Here is a 16,077-nt window from a genome sequence, read left to right as displayed (position 1 = left end):
ACTGAATGCGGTCATGTGGTTTTACTCACCTTATATTTTGTACAAAGTCCCTAATCAACCTTCCCTTATTTCAGAATTAAAATATATAATGCAATGTTTCTACAAAAAGAGTCCAAGTAGCAAGTTGAAAAATTCTATTATTTCCAAGGAGTTTTTTTATTTGTGTAATCAATCAGTGAGTGGACTGCCCTTGTGATCAAAGCCAAGTCCCTATGCTTAGACTTCCTGGGGAAACATCCTCCCTATGTTTAGACTTCCTGGGGACACATCCTCCCCATCCTTAGACTTCCTGGGGACACATCTGCCTCTCATATTAAACAGGTGAGTGCATGTGCTTTAACCTAGAAATGTCTGGCAAGGACAATTATTTAAGTAATTAATGTCAGGTATGTCGCTTATGTGCATAAGAAGTTCACTTGAATTTGTAACGATCATTCAAATTAGTTTTTGCTACCAACACAGCTGTACACTGATGGATTCATTTAGAAACATACTGGAGACCTGAACACCAAAAGTAATTATGTTGGTTGCAATGCTGACTTCAAGTCATGTGTTGTACAAGAATGCAGAATTTCATTTGTATTGTATTTACGTGAACATGCAATGTTTTTCTTTTTATTTGTCCTTTTTTCTTTCAAATTCAAATCTTGACCTCACAATGTGTAATATTCAGGCATATTATAAATGGTTATTGGAAAAATAGATGCTCAGTGTCAACTAGAAAACTGCAAGTAGTTTATACACATGTGACGTAGACCACCCATTTAAGAGTAAATATGAGGGGTGATTTATCTTTAGGAGGATTTTATCAATGAGTATATACAGTAAAGCAAAATGAATTGATACTTAAGTCCTGCTGTTATCAATCAACCAGATAATTAAATTATTGTAACAAATAGACATGCTTGAAAATGAACTAAAGTTTCTTCATACAGGTAAACTGGAGTCCACTAAAAGTTTTTCATACACGCAGACTTGAATGAAGAAAAAAGTAGGCAATCAAGTAGTGGCAGGGAAACTGAAGAAAATCATGTTCATGTATGAAATAATCTTAATGGAAATAACATAATTTTAAATGTACCAAGGGAGGTAACTCTTTATTTTCTATACATATTATCAACTACTACTTTCACAGCACAATATTAATGGTTAGCTAGGACAAATTCAGTTACCTAACAAGGAACCCAATCTATTTTAGAAGTCATGTTATATATTTCTGTGCTCAACACCAATCTCACTGCATATAAGAACATGTACCTATTCTCTATCAAAGATACACAAATTCTATCCAATAATTAATTGCACTATGCATATCTATATTGTGTGCTTAATATTTATCCATGACTTTAGATTGTAGAGATCATCTACAAGCTATAGTCTCACTTCAGACTGTAAATCATAATGCAGTCTCACTTAACAACATAAATCATACTGCAATCTCACTTAACAACATAAATCATACTGCAATCTCACTTCACAACATAAATCATACTGCAATCTCACTTCACAACATAAATCATACTGCAATCTCACTTAACAACATAAATCATAATGCAGTCTCACTTAACAACATAAATCATACTGCAATCTCACTTCACAACATAAATCATACTGCAATCTCACTTCACAACATAAATCATACTGCAATCTCACTTCACAACATAAATCATACTGCAATCTCACTTCACAACATAAATCATACTGCAATCTCACTTCACAACATAAATCATACTGCAATCTCAGTTCACATTGTAAATCATACTACAATCTCAGTTCACATTGTAAATTATACTGCATTTTCAATTCATACTGCAATTTCATTTCACATTGTAAATCATACTGCAATTTCAGTTCACATTGTAAATCATACTGCCATCTCAATTCACATTGTAAATCACAATGCAATCTCAATTCTCACTGTAAATCTTACTGCCATCTCAATTCACATTGTAAATAACAATGCAATCTCAATTCTCACTGTAAATCATACTGCAATCTCAATTCACACTGTAAATCATACTGCCATCTCAATTCACATTGTAAATCATACTGCAATCTCAATTCACACTGTATTTCATACAGCAATCTCAATTCACGCTGTAAAGTATACTGCAATCTCAATTCACATTGTAAATCATACTGCAATCTCAATTCACATTATAAATCTTACTGCCATCTCAGTTCACACTGTCAATCATACTGCAATCTCAATTCACATTGTAAATCATACAGCAATCTCAATTTACACTGTAAATCATACTGCAATATCAATTCATATTGCAAATCATACTGCAATCTCAATTCACATTGTATTTCATACAGCAATCTCAATTCACATTGTAAATCATATAGCAATCTCAATTCTTATTGTAAATCATACTGCCATCTCATCTCACATCGTAAATCATACATCAATCTCAATTCACATTGTATTTTATACAGCAATCTCAAATCACATTGTAAATCATACAGCAATCTCAATTCACATTATAAATAAAGCCAGTGGATAGGAAAGGGTGATGGCTCCTTAATTGTGGAAAAAGATGAACCACTGAAAATCGTTTCCATCAGCACATGTGTGTGTGTTGCAAATATTATTTACATATTAATAATTACTTCAATATTTTAAAATTTCAAGAATTTGTAAAAGCCTTTGCTGCTAATTTTAGGTGACATGGGTGTATCACCTATTCAGGTATCATTAATCTTACAAGTATGTACCTGTCCACCTAACTGCATGTGTCCAGAATATGGTAGTGATGAAGAGATAACTCACCTGTCCACTTCATCACAGGTGTCCAGGTTCCAGACCCTAATGGTGCAATCCAGACTGGCTGAGACAATGGCTGACCCCTGTGGGTAGATGGCCAGAACACACACCCTGTCTCGGTGTCCAACAAAAACCATCTTTACATGCCATTTACTGTCCCAGACCTTGACTGAAACATAAGTTATACAAATATTATGACCTGGAAGATGTGTAGTCCTTAGTACAGTCATTTTGGAACTCAATATCTTCTTTTATGCATACAGTAGTCCCCCTCTTTAATGCCCCCCCCCCCCGACCAGTGGCCACCTCCTTCTTATGACCAGAATCCCTTGGCACCAATGAGTTTGTATTCAAAAGTACCCCTCAAGAACTGCCACCCTCTAATGAGACCAGTGGCCAGCATTTAAAAATGGAAAATGTTCCTCTCATAAGTCAGGCCACTTTTTTCTTCAAATGTATCCAGAACCAATAATTAATTCATATTGTTACATAAGGCAAGTAATCAGATTATCTCTATCATCGATACATGTCTCCCAATGTCAAGTTTCTGTTACTGAAAGAAGTGTTGACTAAAGTGCATGTAACACAAAGATTAATATTATATCACTGTCTATAAATGCCAGTGTTTACACGAAATGGGCTCAAAAATGTTATCATAGAGTTTGGGTTTCACACATCTGTTGAGTTCTTCTCTTTGATGATTAGGCCTATAACTGGATGTAACTGTCAGGATCATAACAGGGTCAACAGAGGCTAAAAACAGATTTTGTACATTCACAGAGAAATTAACCTTGAACAAATCAGTGTACCAAACAAAGACTGAAAAATCATGTGACAACACATTTATCGCTTCCTTTACAAAGAAGGCATTTCATCCACTTGACAAAAGATTTGTTGGCATAATCAAATCACATACAGTAAGCAACATCCGTATAAATCATTACTAAACATTAACATGTCATCACGTAAACAGAGACATATTATTTTAGAAGAAAGTCAGTTATTCTACTCGATGACATGAGGTGAGGGAGGGACTTGCCGAACAATTTTATGAAGAAAAGACTCAAATAAACAACATTGTAACCAAAAAGGAGGTTATTCAGCAGCAGTGGGAAAATGGAGCTTTGGAAAGAGAATTATTTATGAACCAAGATTTAAATGATGTTTTTGAATGGTTTTGCAATGTGCATGTCAACAATACCCCCCCCCCCCGGCATATCATGCTTACGTGAAGAATAAGAACTACTAATGTATATTCAGTTGAAATAAGTCTATTATCATAACAATAAGAACCTTTTAATAATTAATGTTATTTTTAAATGAAGATATTAAATGAAGGACCACTCCAGTGGCCTAGTGGTTAGAGCATCTGCCTCGGAAGCGGGAGGTCATGGGTTCGAATCCCGGCCAAGTCATACCAAAGACATACAAAAATGGTACTGACAGCTACCTCGTTAGGCACTCAGCATTAAGATCTTAGTGTTAGGACTGGTTGGCCTGGTGTCAGGATAATGTGACTGGATGGGACATGATGCTACATGTCTGCGGCATGATGACCCAGTGCTAGACATCACTATAAACTGCCACACTGCAGACATAATACCGATATGGCTGAATTTTTTTTAAAGGTACATGAAAAATCCAAATCACACACACACACATACACACTTATGCACAAAGCTTTGAAGTATGTAGCTCTCTTACTGCGTACATGACATATACTTCTCATAAAAAATGTAGTCCCCTTCTGGAAAGGCCACCTGTCTTATAAGGCCACTTTCCCAATGTAGAAGGGGTGGCCATATAAAAGGGGGACCAGTGTAATGTAATCATTAATTAGTGTTTGATATCACCTTAGTATGGTCTTTTTAGAACTCCTCATCTTCCTTTATGACATAATGTAATCATTAATCAGTGTTTGATATCACCTTAGTATGGTCTTTTTGGAACTCCTCATCTTCCTTTATGACATAATGTAATCATTAATCAGTGTTTGATCTCATCTTAGTACATTCTTTTTTGGAACTCTGTATCTTCCTTTATGGCATAATGTAATCATTAATTAGTGTTTGATAACACCTTAGTATGGTATATTTTTAACTTAATTAGTGTCTGATATCACCTTAGTACGGTCTTTTCTGAACTCCACATCTTCCTTTACAGCACAATGTAATCAATAATTAGTGTCTGATATCACCTTAGTATGGTCTTTTTTGAACTCCACATCTTCCTTTGTGACATAATGTAATCATTAATTAGTGTTTGATATCACCTTAGTACGGTCATATTAGAACTCCATATCCTCCTTTATGGCACAATGTGATCATTAATTAATTTTTTATATCGTCTTAGTATGGTCTTTTTGAAACTCTGTATCTTCCTTTATGGCATAATGTAATCATTAATTAGTGTTTGATATCACATTAGTACATTTATTTTGGAACTCTGTATCCTTCTTTATGGCACAATATGATCAGTAATTAGTGTTTAACATCGCCTTAGTACCATCTTTTTGGAACTCCACATCTTCCTGTATAGCACAATGTGATCATTAATTAGTATTTGATATCACATAATTACTTATGACTTGATGCAAAGAGTGTATATACCCAGATCTTCAGTGCATTATGCAATGGTAGTTACATGATAAAAGACATTACTAAATTAGTATAATCTTTCCAATGTATAGTACATTAGCACTGAACTAAATTATGTAACAAGATAATGTATAGTGCATTAGCACTGAATTAAATTATGTAACAAAATAATGTATAGTGCAGTAGCACCGAACTAAATTATGTAACAAGATAATGTATAGTGCATTAGCACTGAATTAAATTATGTAACAAGATAATGTATAGTGCATTAGCACTGAACTAAATTATGTAACAAGATAATGTATAGTGCATTAGCACTGAATTAAATTATGTAACAAGATAATGTATAGTGCATTAGCACTGAACTAAATTATGTAGCAAGGAAATGTATAATGGATTGGCACTGAACTAAATTATGTAACAAGATAATGTATAGTACATTAGCACTGAACTAAATTATGTAACAAAATAATGTATAGTGCAGTAGCACTGAACTAAATTATGTAACAAGATAATGTATAATTGACTGGCACTGAACTAAAGTATTCCGATATTTTTTACAAATTAAATCTTCTTAATAGAACTTTCTTGTTCGATAATTTAAAGGATTTTCCAACAAATACAAACTGCTATGTATTAAAAATATGATACATTTAAATAATTATTATTTTATAGCTGGATTGTGTATGAAAAATTAAAGGGTACATAAAAATACATGAAATACTGTAATACAATAAAGGGGTGCACTTAAATCCAGACAATGGCTTCAAAACTTTGGAGGAAATATTCCTGACTGTAGTGTTTGTACTCCAATTAAAAAAGTGATTGATACTTACTAGTACCATCCACAGAAGCTGACACAAGATATTTGAGTGGGTTAAAGAATGTTATGGCTGTAATGGCTCTCTCGTGTAGATCCTTCTTGTGGGCCAGTAGTTTACCTTCAAACACATTAAACACCTACAAAGAAACACACAAAATTTATATGTGTACCATACTGGCTATGTATAATGTATGCCCATATTGGATATGTATCATGCATGCCAATATTGACAATGTATAATGCATGCCCATATTGGCTATGTATCATGCATGCCCATATTGGCTATGAATAATGCATGCCCATATTGACAATGTATAATGCATGCCCATATGGGCTATGTATCATGCATGCCCATACTGGCTATGTATTATGTATGCCCATATTGACTATGTATAATGCATGCCCATATTGGCTATGTATCATGCATGCTCGTATTGGCTATGTATAATGCATGCCCATATTGGCTATGTATCATGCATGCCCATATTGGCTATGTATCATGCATGTCCATATTGACAATGTATAATGCATGCCCATATTGGCTATGTATCATGCATGCCCATACTGGCTATGTATAATGTATGCCCATATTGACAATGTATAATGCATGCCCATATTGGCTATGTATAATGCATGCCCATATTGACAATGTATAATGCATGCCCATATTGGCTATGTATAATGCATGCCCATATTGACAATGTATAATGCATGCCCATATTGGCTATGTATCATGCATGCCCATACTGCCTATGTATAATGTATGCCCATATTGACTATGTATAATGCATGCCCATATTGGCTATGTATCATGCATGCTCATATTGGCTATGTATAATGTATGCCCATATTGACAATGTATAATGCATGCCCATATTGGCTATGTATCATGCATGCCCATATTGGCTATGTATAATGCATGCTCATACTGGCTATGTATAATGCACAACCATATTGGTTATGTATCATGCATGCCCATATTGGCTATGTATGATGCATGTCCATACTATGTATCATGTATGCGCATATTGGTTATGTATCATGCATGCCCATATTGGCTATGTATAATGCATGCCCATATTCACTGTGGATGATGCATGCCCATACTGAATATGTATGATGTATGTCCATACTGACTATGTATCATGTATGCCCATATTGGCTATGTATAATGCATGTCCATATTGGCTATGTATCATGCATGCCCTTATTGGCTATGTATCATGCATGCCCATACTGGCTATGGATGATGCATGCCCTTATTGGCTATGTATAATGTATGCCCATATTGGTTATGTATCATGCATGCCCATAATGGTTATGCATCATATATGCCCATATTGGCTATGTATAATGCATGCCCATATTGGCTATGTATAATGCATGCCCATACTGGCTATGTATGATGCATGTCCATAGTGCCTATCTATCAAGTATGCCCATATTGGCTATGTATAATGCATGCCCATACTGGCTATGTATGATGCATGTCCATACTGCCTACGTATCATGTATGCCCATATTGGCTATGTATAATGCATGTTCATATTAGCTATGTATAATGCATGCCCATATTGGCTAGGTATAATGCATGCCCATATTGGCTATGTATAATGCATGCCCATATTGACAATGTATAATGCATGCCCATATTGGCTAGGTATAATGCATGCCCATATTGGCTATGTATAATGCATGCCCATATTGACAATGTATAATGCATGCCCATATTGGCTAGGTATAATGCATGCCCATATTGGCTATGTATAATGCATGCCCATATTGACAATGTATAATGCATGCCCATAGTGGTTATTTATAGTGCATGCCCATATCAGGGATGGTCCTGGCGTTTAAAAAGCTGTCGCAAAAAAAATCGCCAACCTCAATATTTTGTCGCCAATTTTCAAAAAGTGTCGCCAAAACAAGTAGTGTACATTTTTCCAAGTGTTAATTTAGTCTATTAATGTAACAGGCAATGAAAATTACAAAAGATGGGTTAGTTAATACTTTAATTACAACAAGCATTAACAAAATGTTACAAAGTGTTGCATGAAGATCCGTCGCGATTTTAGGGCTGCCCACTTGTTGAATGCAGTTTCAAAGTCTAATTTTTCACATCTGTACATGCTGATTCTCATTAAATTCTCGAGAGATGAGATGCAGAGCTTATTTCTGATGTCAGTTTTTATGAGGTTCATCATACGGAACCCACGTTCACAGTCTACAGTGCTGACAGGTGACACTAGTAGTCTCTCAGCAGCCCCCCCCCCCCATGGCTAGCTTCACAAAGCTTGTAGCGAATTGCTTCCTAACTCCCAAGAATGATCACTGAATGCTGTATAAATTTTCTCGACAAGAAAAACAGGATCTCCATTCCCACGAATGAAACGTAAACGAGTCAACACCTGGCAATACTGGACCGTATATATATGCATAAATTCACACCCAATTTAGGGATTCTTTCACTCCTGTATTTTGAGAAATGAATACTTATTATTAATTATGCAAAACTGTTTTTTTTTTTTTTTTTTGCTATTTCTTGTTGCGGAGTTTAAGTCTCTGCAGCCGTAACACGGGACTGATGGCAAAAGGAAAAGATCAATGAGTAAAATGCTGCACTGGCGACAGATGTAATTGTGATTGAGATTTTTTCCATTTGCTTTGTATTTATACACAGTAGTTGGTACTTCAAAGGTTATCAGTTTTCTATGAAGGTTCAGCAAAACTATTGTATTGGTATATGTATAAAAAAAAACAGAAGGATTAGCCATACAATTAATTGTATCTGTTCTATTCGCGTCTTCAGAAGTCGGTCAGTTGTAGGTATAGTGCGGTAGCATGACTGACTGTATCGCAGCACACAGTCCTCAGCCCAGATGTCTGCATAAGCAGATTACGATGTAACAATGCACTGTAAAGATGGGGTTGTCAATAAGAACAAAGGATCGTTTGTGTAACAGATTGATTCCAATGCATTGCTTAGTCAAGTTTGTGGCTTCCTTTCGTTCTGCCTTTTAATTTATCCAGCCCAAATCCATGATCGTATGTACAAATTAAATAACCAAAAAGTATGTCGCCAAAAAAATCGCCAGATGGGATATTTTTGTCGCCAATAAGGAAAAAAAATCGCAATTTGTGACATTGGCGAAGCCCAGGACGATCCCTGCCATATTGGCTATATATAATGCATGCTCATATTGGCTATGTATAATGCATGCTCATATTGGCTATGTATAATGCATGCCCATATTGGCTAGGTATAATGCATGCCCATATTGGTTATATATCATGCATGCCCATATTGGCTATGTATAATGCATGCCCATATTGGCTATGTATAATGCATACTCATATTGGCTATGTATCATGAATGCCCATATTGGTTATAAATCGTGCATGCCCATATTGGCTATGTATCATGCATGCTCATATTGGCTATGTATAATGCATGCTCATATTGGCTATATATCATGCATGCCCATATTGGCTATGTATAATGCATGCTCATACTGGCTATGTATCATGCATGTCCATATTGACTATGTATGATGCATGTTCATACTGGCTATGTATCATGTATGCCCATATTGGCTATGTATGATGTATGCCCATATTGGCTAATGTATAATGCATGCTCATATTGGCTATGTATCATGTATGCCCATATTGGTTATATATCATCTTTGCCCTTATTGGTTATATATCATGCATGCCCATATTGGCTATGTATAATGCATGCTCATATTGGCTATGTATAATGTATGCTCATATTGGCTATGTATCATGCATGGCCATATTAGCTATGTATAATGCATGCTCATACTGGCTGTGTATCATGCATATCCATATTGACTATGTATCATGTATGCCATACTGGTTATATATCATGCATGCCCATATTGGCTATGTATCATGCATGCCCATATCGACTATGTATCATGCATGTCCATATAAGCTATGTATCATGCATGTCCAAATACAATCAGCACAGACCTAGATCTGCAATCATAGAACATGCATGACATCAGAGTCTATGCTACCAACTATTCGACAGTAGATCTCTTCTCAGGATGTGACTATTCTGAATCGTATTCAGTCATGGAAAGTAATTACCAAGCACAATGACAATCTAGTTCAGAATTACTTAAGGCCGTCACACCTTACAAATTTCAAACTCTACTTTGCTCTGTCCATGCAGTCTTTAGTAATTTGGATAACTTTAGTCATTATTGATGAGTGGAATATTAAATCCATACTATATTTAGGAGACAGAGTCTACAAGGCACCATTTTCATTTACGACTAATTAGAGATCACTAGAAGTTTTTGGTGAAAACCAAATGCCAATATAACCATACAATTTGGAAGGGATGCAATAGAAGATTTTCATACTGGACATTTAGTTGGCATCATTTTCAAACAGGACCAACTAAACACCATAAGAAATAATTTGGTGAAAACCCTATGTTAATATGACTTTCCATTTAGCCCAAGTATAAAAACAAAACTTTCAAGATGACTGAGCATACTGGTTGTCAGATTGACACCATTTTCATTTAGTACCATCTAGACATTATAAAAAATCATTTGCTGAAAATCCAATGTGTATCTGGCATTCCATCTAAGAGTAGTTGGGAGATTTTTCAAGATGGCCACTGTGGTGGCCATACTGGATAACAAATCTACACAATTTTGATTTGTGTCAAACTTAATATATGTACCATAAGAAGTCTTCCAGCAAAAACCCCAATGCTGATTTGACTTTCTACTTAGGTGGGGTAGCAATAACACAATTCTCAAGACAGCCATTGTGGTGACCATAATGGACAGCAGAACCATTTTCACTTAACACCAAAAAGACATCACGTGAAGTCCCCTGGTGAAAACTAATTGTCAATTTGAATTTCCGCTCAGTTAGTGTAGTGATAACAATATAATGAATGTCAATGAGCAATATTTTCATTTAGGACCAACTAAGTTTCATGGCAATCTTCAAAGCAGCTTAGAAGGTGCAGCAAATATCCAACATGTGCTAATAGATGGATGGACACTGGATGACTGACAATGGAAAACAGTCCATCCCATTAGCTCTTCTAATGGCAAGGATGAAAACAGTCCATCCCATTAGCTCTTCTAATGGCAAGGATGAAAACAGTCCATCCCATTAGCTCTTCTGGTGTATAAAAGTAGCAAGGATGAAATTCTGCCCTTGCAGTTGACGACTGCATTTGTCCAAATTTACAAGTCCGTGTGGACTGAGCAATGTTGGATTTGGAATTTGTAAGGTATGAAGGGATTAAATATGTCTCAGCTAGACTGTAATTGTGGTAGGTAAACAATTTCCCAGACTGAAGTTGGGATAAGGTTTGGATCAAAAACTGACTATAAGTCTATGTTGATTGTGTGTGATTTGTGTGTGATTTAGATTTTTAACATAGCTTTAACAATTTTCCAGTCATATCACTATGATGTCTGCAGCGTGGCAGTTTAAAATGATGTCTAGCACTGAGGCATCATGCCACAGACAAGTAGCATGATGTCCCGCCCAGTGACATTATCCTGACATGTAGCATGATGTCCCGCCCAGTGACATTATCCTAACACCAGGCCGACTAGCCCTAACACTTAACCTCTCAATGCCAAGTCCCTAGCATGGCAGCTGTTAGTACCATTTTGTGAAGTCTTTGGTATGACTCTGCCAGGGTTTGAACCCATGACCTCCCACATCCAGGGGAGACGCTTTAACCACAAGGCCACCGAAGAGGTCTATATGTTGATTGCAATTTGGTGTCTATTACACACGTGTAAAAATGGTACCAGATATATATATATATATATATATATATATATATATATATATATATATATATATCAGATTCTACACTTCATGTCATACATTAATGTTTGCTATTAATATCTTACTTTTCCAAGAAAACTTCTCATTAGACAAGAAACCATGGCCATTTTATCATAATAGTTCAAACCAATAAGGTGCCATTTCCAGTTCTGAAATACTTCTATTAGATCCATTATCATGTAAAGTTTTGTAAATTTAAAACTTTCTTTGGTGTTTACTGTTTGTCTTGTTTATATTTGTTTTGTAATTTTGCCCTTGACAAAGACTCACTGAGAGATGAAAGCACTTACCTTAGTAAAAAAAGTAATTTTGTACTCTCATTTTACGCAGTTATCTTAGTCAATCCTTAATACATATCTTGCTGGATCCAGTGTATTCTTTTTGTTATTATTAACACACACACACACACACATACATACATGCATACATACATATATATATATATATATATATATATATATATATATAGGGAGAGAGAGAGTCAGAGTCATTGTTCTTCCCTTCTTCTTTTAGATGGACACATACAATGTACAATGGGAAAGCAGTAGTACATGGTAAAAAAACCCCAGGTTTTTGAAGCTTTCAAAAATCCAGTAAATCTTACAGCAATTCCAGTTTTGCATGAGAGGAATAGCTTCTGGGATCGGCTTGCTGTTGATTCAAGCACCATGTTCGAGAAACAGTTGTTTTCATTAAATCCAGTCTTACACATCTTCCTAGGAATCAGATGGCGTGCACCATAACGAAAAGCCCATGGCTGAAAATAAACCCACATAATTCTGTGGTTATTAATCTCTATAAAATAAATACAATGATGTCCTAAAGTACATTTCAATGAGTCAAGTAGGTACATCTGCCCAATTTTCTAAAACAATATTTAGCCAAATGTCATATAATAACTACCAAACATAGCAAGATTTTCATCTGTTTGGGGCAAGTAAATTTATTCCAGTGTTATAGACAAAAGTATAATTTGTAGCCGATGATGACAAACATAATGGACATTCTGACACAAACTGGGGGCATGTTTAACAAGTCACTGTGGATAATGTTTAACAAGTCACTGTGGATAATGTTTAACAAGTCACTGTGGATAATGTTTAACAAATCACTGTGGATAATGTTTAACAAGTCACTGTGGATAATGTTTAACAAGTCACTGTGGATAATGTTTAACAAGTCACTGTGGATAATGTTTAACAAGTCACTGTGGATATTGTTTAACAAGTCACTGTGGATAATGTTTAACAAGTCATTGTGGATAATGTTCAGCAAGACATTGTGGGTAAGACCTGAAATAGGTTATATTTTGAAAGTCTGATAAGAAATAAACAAGTAAAAGTATAAAATAACATCATTTTTACCCATAATGCCATGCAAAGAATAATGTGCAGTGATCTACAAAAATGGAACTGACTTTTACATCAATTTCTGTTGGATCTGACTTTTACATCAATTTCTGTTGGATTTGCCATAGTCTGCTACAAACATTATTTTAGCAAAATTGAAATTCAGTTACCGAAACCAAACGTATCGGGACTCTTCTGAGCTGCACTTTTTGAGTCCACAATTAGGTTCATTACATTTTATTAATGGTTGGTACCAGGTAAGATTGATACTATTCCAATAATTTATAAAATAGTCACAACTATCAATACCAATTATGTAAATTAAAAGAATCATTTCCAGAGATCATCAGTAATTCATTGTTCTTGATCAGTATTACTTATACTGACTCATATGACAAAATAACTAAGTATCAAAGAGAACTAACATTCATACAGCTCAAATCTGATTCTAAATCAATGAAATTGCAATAAACCCACCAAACAATTTGAGGTCATTTAAACATCTTTTACAGAATGAAACCCCTTTGCTAGTTTAGGTAATAGAGAACTGTATACCTTGTGGAAGTCATCTCACAGAACAATTTAAAATTTAGCATGAAAGAGAGAACCTTTATGACTATAACAGCAAATTAAAATAGCATAAAAAACAGCTTTTATGACTGGAAAAACAAACTGAAACAGTATGAAATGTATCACCTCTGACCTACAATTAAGGGGGGACACACAAAATTTCAAAATGAAACACGTCTGACCTACAATTAAGGGGGGACACACAAAATTTCAAAATGAAACACCTCTGACCTACAATTAAGGGGGGACACACAAAATTTCAAAATGAAACACCTCTGACCTACAATTAAGGGGGGACACACAAAATTTCAAAATGAAACACGTCTGACCTACAATTAAGGGGACACACAAAACTTCATAATGTATCACATCTCACCTACAATTCAGGGGTAACACAATATTTCAAAAAAGTAACACCTCTGACCTACAATTAAGGGGACACACAAAATTTCAAAATGTATCACCTCTGACCTACAATTAAGGGGACAAAAAATTTCAAAGGAACAAGAAAGCTATTGTAACAAATCTTGAATTTTGTAATAAACAGTTCAAAATACACATGTACATTTTGTAACAAATAGTTCAAAATACACTTGTACATTTTGTAACAAATAGTTCAAAATATACATGTACATTTTGTAATAGTTTAAAATATACATGTACATTTTGTAATAAATAGTTCAAAATACACATGTACATTTTGTAATAAATAGTTCAAAATACACCTGTACATTTTGTAGAAAACATTCAAAATACACGTGCATTTTGTAATAAATAGTTCAAAATACACATGTTCATTTTGTAATAAATAGTTCAAAATACACATGTACATTTTGTAGAAAACATTCAAAATACACGTGCATTTTGTAATAAATAGTTCAAAATACACATGTACATTTTGTAATAAATAGTTCAAAATACACATGTACATTTTGTAGCATACAGCTCTTTACTTAAAGCCCCGATGCCACCATTTATCATAAATTTCACCACTCTTCCAATCTAACTAAAGTTTGGAAGGAAGGAAATGATTTGTTTAAAAAAAAGCTATCTAAAGCAAACCATTATTTAAAATAATCAAGATGCTAGGTTGTACCATCTGAAACAATTAAACAATGCATAAGCACCCTCTATCACACTGATATTGAAATTTACACCAAGTACAATTCATTATTATTATTATTATTATTATTATTGGTAGCGGTGGTGGTAGTGGTAGTGTTCTGGTGCTTATATTATCCTTTTAGTAATAATAATAATATTATTATCATTATTATCATTATTATTATTTATGATCACTACTTCATGTTCATAATGATATGGGTTGTTAGAATGTGAATAGCATGATACAAAATTTGTATCATTAAAACAGAAAAGAATAAGACATGCACACCCTTCTGTGAACAGTTTGGCATGACACATGTCATTTCAGGCTTGAAATAATACTTATAGGTTACTGCATTTGTATGGGAAAATATGAACGAGTTTTTTGGATGGAATACTGCACGAACTTGTGAGTGCAGTATATCCTTCCGACAAAACGAGTTCATATTTTCCCATACAAATGCAGTAACCTTTTTGTTATATGCTCATTTTTTTATTCTACCTAAGGTTTAATTATATAAACAAGATGTGTGTTGGCATCCGTTAGTCTCGAGAGACGATGGAACTGCGCCCATGAGAGATGTCCCAGTTGGTGGTTGTGCAGCGTCTGCTGTGGCTAAGTAGTCCAATGCAGGAGTGGCAGTCCCTGCTGCACTTGCTGCACTTGAAGGTTGTGTCAGGTGTTGGTTGAAGCTGCTTCTTCTTCCTCTGCGATCGTCTTTCATCAGCTAGCAAGCGTTGCTTGTCCTCTCCGGCTTTCAGACCAGTGATCAGAGCATGTTGCCAGCTTGATCTGTCTAGAGCGAGCTCTTCCCAGGTGTTGACATCAATATCAAGGGCTTTCATGTTGTGCTTACAGACATCCTTGAAGCGGAGATGTGGCCGTCTGATCGACCTTTTGCCAGAGGCGAGTTCCAAATAAAGAATGTCTTTGGGGATCCGTCCATCATCCATCTGACGTACATGGCCCAGCCATCTGATGCGGCGTTGGCGGAGGAGTGTGAT

General features: G+C 35.2%; 1 protein-coding gene across 3 annotated transcripts in view; it reads right to left on the bottom strand.

Annotated features, from left to right (window-relative positions):
• LOC149787277 (uncharacterized) overlaps nt 1–16,077 on the bottom strand; it is a 137,129-nt gene that overhangs the window by 109,326 nt on the left and 11,726 nt on the right. For all 3 annotated transcript variants that reach the window (XM_089977802.1, XM_089977801.1, XM_089977803.1), the window contains exons 5-7: nt 12,654–12,806; nt 6,204–6,327; nt 2,777–2,939 (exon numbers count right to left, since the gene is read on the bottom strand). In XM_089977802.1, the coding sequence (XP_089833928.1) occupies nt 2,777–2,939; nt 6,204–6,327; nt 12,654–12,806 (440 nt within the window). The remainder of the gene's footprint in view (nt 1–2,776; nt 2,940–6,203; nt 6,328–12,653; nt 12,807–16,077) is intronic.

The sequence above is a fragment of the Sinohyriopsis cumingii genome, chromosome 12 (genome assembly GCF_028554795.1).
Source record: "Sinohyriopsis cumingii isolate HCF-2022 chromosome 12, ASM2855479v2, whole genome shotgun sequence".
Lineage (NCBI taxonomy): Eukaryota > Metazoa > Mollusca > Bivalvia > Unionida > Unionidae > Sinohyriopsis > Sinohyriopsis cumingii.
The sequence above is the reverse complement of the archived record's forward strand: the minus strand, read 5'-3'. Positions and strand labels throughout refer to the sequence as shown.